General features: G+C 61.5%; 1 protein-coding gene across 1 annotated transcript; it reads right to left on the minus strand.

The window, feature by feature from the left end:
• Positions 1 to 903: 903 nt before the first annotated feature.
• On the minus strand, positions 904 to 5,766 carry IL11 (interleukin 11). Its single transcript, XM_021930460.2, has 5 exons — positions 5,760 to 5,766; positions 4,037 to 4,233; positions 3,748 to 3,834; positions 3,466 to 3,627; positions 904 to 1,508 (listed from the first exon to the last, which is right to left on the minus strand). The coding sequence occupies exons 1-5, from the start codon at positions 5,764 to 5,766 to the stop codon at positions 1,338 to 1,340; spliced, it is 624 nt and encodes a 207-aa protein (XP_021786152.1). The 3' UTR covers positions 904 to 1,337.
• Between the last annotated feature and the right edge of the window lie 1,133 nt (positions 5,767 to 6,899).

Genomic DNA, 6,899 nt, shown 5'->3' on the forward strand with positions numbered 1-6,899 from the left:
TTTTGTAGTTGTTTCATGTCAGGACATCGTTTTTTCTCTTTTGAGACAGGGTTTTGCCACGTCTCCCAGGCTGGTCTCGAACTCTTGGACTTCAGCGATCCACTCGCTTCGTCCTCCCAGAGTGCTAGGATTAAAGGCGTGACCACCATGCCTGGCCAATGTCAGGCTATCTTTCTATATCCGAAGCAGGCCTCTCTCCTTAGCCTCCCTGAATGCTAGTCCCCGTTCTGGGTGGCCAGGCGGCATTCCATCCACCCATGCACCATGTTGCTTAACCCTCACCTGTTGGATATCTGGATTGTTTCCAATTTGCTACAGTCAACACAGCCATAATGAACCATCTTGACCTTGCAGCTTTGTCACATACGGGTACTGTTAATCACAGGGTGACTTCTGGAACCTTCCATTAAATATTTATGGAAGACCTATATAGGTCAGGTGTGGTGGCTCACACCTGTAATCCCAGCACTTTGGGAGGCCAAGGCAGGAGGATCACCTGAGGTCAGGAGTTCGAAACCAGCCTGGTCAATATGGTGAAACCCTGTCTCTACTGAAAATACAAAAGAAATAAATAATTAGCCGGGCATGGTGGTGCACGCCTGTGATCCCAGCTAATCGGGAGGCTGAGGCAGGAGAATCGATTAAACACGGGAGGTGGAGGTTGCAGTGAGCTTAGATTGCGCCACTGCACTCCAACCTAGGCAACAGAGCGAGTCTCCATCTCAAAAAACAAAGAGCCGTATGCAGTGTGGGGCCCCAGGCGAGGCTCAAACTTTGCCTCCCCAGAGCTGTCTGGGTGACTGACCGTCTCCCAGTCCCTGCCCCGCCCACTCAGGACCTCCACCTGCCCTGCCCCAGTTACCCGAGCATCCAGCCCCAGCTCTCAGACAAATCGCCCTCAAGTGGGTATGTATGACACATTTAATTCCTTGTTCTCCGTCTCACAAAGATTTCTCACATTTTTGTACAAAAACCCAGGCTTCCCTTTCCCCTCCCTCCCCACTCCAACATGAAAAGTAATTGCTTAAATAAATAGTATGTATTCCTGCCCAGTCCTCGAGGGGGAGGAGCCAGGGCAGAAGTCTGTGGACACAAGAATCCGGGACCCCAGCTCCCTCCTCCTCGGGGACCCAGGAGTCCACCTGCCTCCCACCCCCGCTCCTGAAATAAATAAGTATAAATAAGGCACAGATGCCCCCCAGCCTCACGGAAGGACTGTCTCTAACTAGGGGGAGACAAAGGCAGGGGGATCACCTGGCTGTTTCGCCCCCAGTACCGAAATAAATAAATAAATAAGATGTGGCTTTGGAAGGACGGTGGTGGCTCTGGGCCTCGGGTCACAGCCGAGTCTTCAGCAGCAGTAGCCCCCTCACGGCCCAGTCAAGTGTCAGGTGCAGCCCCCCCAGGATGGCGTGGGCGGCCCTGATGCCCCCCCAGGTTGAGGAGGGGGGCGCCAGCGGGGGCGCCGGCGGGTCTGGGGGCAGCTGGGGCAGGGCCAGGCGGGACATCTGTAGGGAGAGGAGAGAAAGTGAGCCACAGGTAGACGGTGCAGCGGGGGTGCAGGGCAGGGGCGACGTGGAGCTGCAGCTGAGTCGGGGCTGGGGGACCTCCAGGCTGCATATTCACAGGGGGACTGTGGTGTGTGGGGTGAAGTGTTTAGGCTGGGAGGTCTTCAGGGTGTGGGGTTCAGAAAATTGAGGCTGGGGTCAGGATGGGCTTCCAGAGCTAAGTGTGGGGGTTGGGGGTGAAGTCTGTGGAGTCAGGGCTGGCATCTTAGTTGTAGGTGAGGGATCAGGCGTGGGGGTTGTGAGGGTTGCCAGGGCAAGAATCTCAGCGCTGGGCTTTTGTTGTTGTTGTTTTAAAAAAAATTAACCCTCACGCCTGTAATCCTAGTACTTTGGGAGGCCGAGGCGGGTGGATTGCCTGAGCTCAGGCAATCCGGTCTCTATTAAAATAGAAAAAAAATTAGCCAGGCATGGCAGCATGGGCCTGTAGTCCCAGCTACTCAGGAGGCTGAGGCAGGAGAATCGCATGAGCCCGGGAGGCGGAGGTTGCATTGAGCCGAAATGGTGCCATTGCACTCTGGCCTAAGCAACAGAGCGCGAGACTCTGTCTCCAAAAAAATAAATAAATAAATAAATAAATAATAATAATAATAATAATAATTAAGAGACAGAGTCTTGCTATGTTGCCCGGGCTGTCTCAAACTCATGGCCTCAAGAGGTCCTTCTGCCTTGGCCTCCCATGCCTTGGGATTACAGGAGTGAGCCACGGCGCCCAGCCAGGGCTGGGGTTTTAGAGAGTGTCTGGGGTCTGTGGGCTCGAGTGTAGGGTCAGGCCCTGGATCTCAGGGCTGAAGTCCTAGAGGTGGGGTCTCTGGGTTCCAGTTCAGGAACTCATGGGTAAGGGCTGGAGTCTCAGAGCTAGAAGCTGGAATTTGAGATCCAGGGTCTTTATTTGGAGCTAGGCCCAGGAACCAGGCTTTGAAGGTTTCTGGGTTCAGGGCTTTGGGGCTGGCTTTGGAAGTGAGGGTCTTGGGGCTGTAAAGGCACAGGCTCAGGGTCTGAGGTCTCGGGGTTTTAGATGTGGGGAGTGAGACATAGGGCCTCAGGCTCAGGGTCTAGGGCCTTGAGGTCTTGGGTTTGTAGAGCCAGGGCCCCAAGGCTGGCTTTGGGTCAGGGTCTTGTATCTTAGGGTCTGGGATCTTTAAGGTGTCAGGATCTCAGGGCCAAGGCCTGGGGTCTCAGGGTCTGGAGGTCCATGGTTTTCTTTCTTTCTCTCTCTCTTTCTTTCTTCTTTTTTTTTTTTGTTTTTTTGAGAGGGGGAGTTTCACTCTTGTTGCCCAGGCTGGAGTGCAATGGCGTGATCTCAGCTCACTGCAACCTCTGCCTCCCAGGTTCAAGCAATTCTCCTGCCTCAGCCTCACAAGTAGCAGGGACTACCGGCATACATCACCACACCTGACTAATTTTGTATTTTTAGTAGAGACGGGGTTTCGCCATGTTGGTCTGGCTGGTCTAGAACTCCCGACCTAGGGTGATCCACCGGCCTCGGCCTCCCCCAAAGTGCTGGGATTACAGGCGTGAGCCACCGCGCCCGGCCAGGTCTGTGGTTTTCAACGCCATGGGGCCAGGGTCTCCAAGTCTTGAGTTGAGGATTTGAATTCCCAAGTCTTTGGGCTTCAGGGTGGGGTCTTGGGTCTTAGGGGCTCGGATATGGGGACTTTGAGGTCATGGATGATGGAGTCTCAGGGTCTTGGGGTGAGGATTTGGAGTTTCTGGGCGGGATTTGGGGGTCTAGGGCCTCAAGGTCTCAGGGCCACAGGATCTTGGGGCTGTAAAGGCAGGGTCTCAGAGCAGGGCTGTTGCACTTAGGTCTGGGGTCTCAGGCTTCAAGGACTCAGGCCACAGGATCTTGGGGCCGGGGTGGGGGTCTGGGGTGTCAGGTCTTGGGAACAGGACATACCAGGAGCTGCAGCCGGCGCAGCAGCCGGTCTAGCCGGGTCTGCAGGGTGCCCAGCTCCGGCTCCAGGGTCTTCAGGGAAGAGCCCATTGCCCGACGCAGCCACTGCACATGCCGCAGGTAGGACAGTAGGTCCGCTCGCAGCCTTGTCAGCACACTCGGGAGCTGGGGACAGAGCCAGGACATCAGAGAACACCCAGCCAGTGCCCACTGTGCCCCTCATCCTCCCCACCCCCTTTACTCCCTGCCTCCCGCCTTGTCCCCAGCCCACTCCCCTGCCCTTACCTGTAGAGCTCCCAGTGCCCCCGCGCTCATGGCCAGGGTGGGCAGGGAATCCAGGTTGTGGTCCCCGTCAGCTGGGAATTTGTCCTTCTGGCAGGGAAAAAAGGCTGTGAGGGGGGCCCCTGCCCAGCCTAGGGGCTCCCTCCATCCCCCACGCCAGGCCCCCAACTCTTCCTCTCCCTCACTCTGCCACCCGAGAGCCCAGAACCCCTTCAAGTGGCCTGCCCACAGACATCTCTCCATTCCTCTCTGCCTCTCACTCCTGTGCTGGCCCCAGCCCCGTCTCTCCTACCAGCTGTAGAGTCAGCTGCCGCGTGTCCTCCAGGAGAGAGCGGGTCAGGAGCACGGTGCTGTCCAGCTCGGCCCGAGGGTCTGGGGAAGCTCGAGGGGAGCCAGGTGGTGGCCCAGGGGCAACAGCTGTATCTGGCCACAGGCTCAGCACGACCAGGACCAGGCGGCAAACACCTGAGGGCAGGATAAGACAGAGAGCTCAGGCTGGACTCCGGTCTGAGGGAGGAGGGGCTGGGCCTGGACTCCTGGGTCTGAGGGAGGAGGGGCTGGGCCTGGACTCCTGGGTCTGAGGGAGGAGGGGCTGGGGGCCTGGACTCCTGGGTCTGAGGGAGGAGGGGCTGGGGGTCTGGACTCCTGGGTCTGAGGGAGGAGGGACTGGGGACCTGGACTCCTGGGTCTGAGGGAGGAGGGGCCGGGGGCCTGGACTCCTGGGTCTGAGGGAGGAGGGACTGGGGGCCTGGACTCCTGGGTCTGAGGGAGGAGGGGCTGGGGACCTGGACTCCTGGGTCTGAGGGAGGAGGAGGCTGAGGCCTGGACTCCTGGGTCTGAGGGAGGAGGAGGCTGAGGCCTGGACTCCCGGCCTTAAGGAGGAGGGAGCTGGAGGTCTTAAGTCCCAGGGTGGAACGCCCGCGGGCAGGTCGCAGGGCCGGGCGGGCTTCCCTCTCCCTCCCTGGCTCTGGCGGCCCCGCCCGTCGGAGCAGACGCGGCCCCGGGCGGGTAGACGGGCCGGGCGTCTCCCGTCCGCCCCCGGACGCCGGAATCTGGGCCCCGGGGCGGGGCATGGTGGGGGGGAGGCACAGGCCAGAACCTGCCCCCTCCCCGGGCCGCGGGAACCCGAGCTGGCTGGGAGCAGGAGAAGGAGCCAGAGGCCAGGACGGAGCCCCGGAGACACGGACCTCTCCCACCGGAGACCCCCTAGACGCCCTCCCGGGAGCCCCGCCGGGTGGGCCGCAGGAAGCCGGGCCGCAGCGCACCTGGGCGGAGAGGGGCACAGCCACGGGCCCGGCCGGGCCGCGGGAGTGGGAGACCTGGCGGCGGGGGGCTCGGGGGTCCGGGACTGGCTCCCCGCAGCCCACCCCGGCCGCCCCGCCTACCCGGCCACTCGCCAGCCAATCAGCGCTCCCCGGCCGCCCGCGCCTCGCACACCCCCTGCCCGCCCCCTGGCCCTGCCAGCCGTCGGTCTGTCGGTGCGTCCGTCGGCCGCATCTGCCTGGCTCTCCTCGCTCTCCGCCCGCGCCCAGTCTCTCTCCTCCCCCTGCCTGGGGTCGCTGCTCCCTGGCTTGCTCCGGTCTCCGCGGACCCTGCCTCAGTTTCCCTCCGGAGCCTCTCTGCCGGGATCCCAGGGAGTCTGCGTCTCCCGGTCCCCGCGGGCTCCCTGGGGCCTGGGCCGATGGGGGTCCCCTCCCTCCCGGCACCAGTCCCTCCGTCCCTGCCCCTGCTCGGTCTCCGCGTCTCGCTCCCTCTCGGGGCCCTGTCTGGCCCGTCCCTCCCGCGGCGCCTCTGATTGGCTGCCTCCATCCGCGCCTGTCCGTGTCTCTCTCTGCCCATCTCCTCTCGGCCTCCTCCTGTCTCCGAAGCTGCTCTCCTCCCCGTCTCTGACTCCCCGGCTGCCTCTCTCCGGGTCCCTCTCTGTGCGACTCAGCGGGGTCTGCCCCCACCCCCGCCGTGGGTCCCTCTCCTCCCTGCCTCCCTGTCCCCTCCACCCACCCCACGAACCAACTTACAGTTCATGTCCCCGCAGGGCCAGGGGTTCCCCAGGGCAGGGGGCAGGGAGCCGGGGGGCCTTTAACCCTTCCCTGTCCGCTGCCGGGGGAGCCCCGGGGGTCAGCTGGGCCGCGGCCTGGGGAGGGGAGGCATGTGCCCGTCAGCAGCAGGGCCGAGGCAGTGAGGGAGTGTGGACGCCTGGGGGGTTGTGGGGGGGGGGGGGGGGGGGGGGGGGGGGGCAGGCGGCAGGGGAGGGCGGCCTGACACATCCTGACTCACCCTCCCTGCCTGCCTTTTCCATTCACACGGAGCGGCTGCCTTGCAGGGCTCACGCCGCCGCGCTCGGAGGAGGGCACGGAAGGAAAAGTTGGAAAAGTTGAAAAGGGAAAGGGGGGGGTGGTCGGAGAGGGGCTGGTGAGGTCATTGGCGTCCCCTCCCTCCACCTCCACGGGCCAGAGCAGACACTCAGGCTCAAGCGCTGGGGCCCGACTGTGGGTGGGGGTCCGGCTGGACCAGGACTGGCAGAGAGAGATGGGGAGGCAGGAGGACGGAAAGGCAGAGAGAGGCCGGACGGAGGGACAGGACAGGGGCCTGGAGAGGTGGAGGCAGGAGGAACAGGGAGGCGAAGGGACGGAGAGAGAGACACACACACACACAGAGTGAAGGAGAGACTGAGACAGAGACAGGGAGACCTAGATCCACAGAGATGGAGGCAGCCAGAGAGACACACCAGAGAAGCAGAGAGGATCAGAGGGCCAGTCCTGGAGACAGAGGAGAGGTTCTGGGAGTCCGAGATCAGACAGCGGGAGGAAGACAGCAGGAGGGACTTGGGGAGACTGGGGAAACCCGGAGGGAAAAGGAACAGAGACACCAAGACTCTGAGAGAGAGGAACGCAGCAGCTGAAGGCACCAGGCAAAGAGACACGGGGCAGATGACAGGAACGGAGAGGCCCCATGAACAGAGATGGGGAGACAGATATTAGAAAGACAGAGATGCTGAGATGTTGGGGACTCAGCAATGGGGCCAGAGAGTAAAAGCCTTTCTCATTTTTTTGTTTGTTTGTTTTTTGGGACTGAATCGCGCTCTGTTGCCCAGGCTGGAGTGCAATGGCGTGATCAATGGCGTAATCTCAGCTCACTGTAACCTCTGCCTCCCGGGT

The sequence above is a fragment of the Papio anubis genome, chromosome 20 (genome assembly GCF_008728515.1).
Source record: "Papio anubis isolate 15944 chromosome 20, Panubis1.0, whole genome shotgun sequence".
Lineage (NCBI taxonomy): Eukaryota > Metazoa > Chordata > Mammalia > Primates > Cercopithecidae > Papio > Papio anubis.

Coding starts and splice junctions, on each gene's coding strand:
- IL11 (XM_021930460.2), bottom strand. Junction 3,628..3,747: donor GGGCACTGGGAGCTCTACAG/GTAAGGGCAGGG, acceptor CTCTGTCCCCAG/CTCCCGAGTGTGCTGACAAG. Junction 1,509..3,465: donor TGCGCCGGCTGCAGCTCCTG/GTATGTCCTGTT, acceptor CTCTCCCTACAG/ATGTCCCGCCTGGCCCTGCC.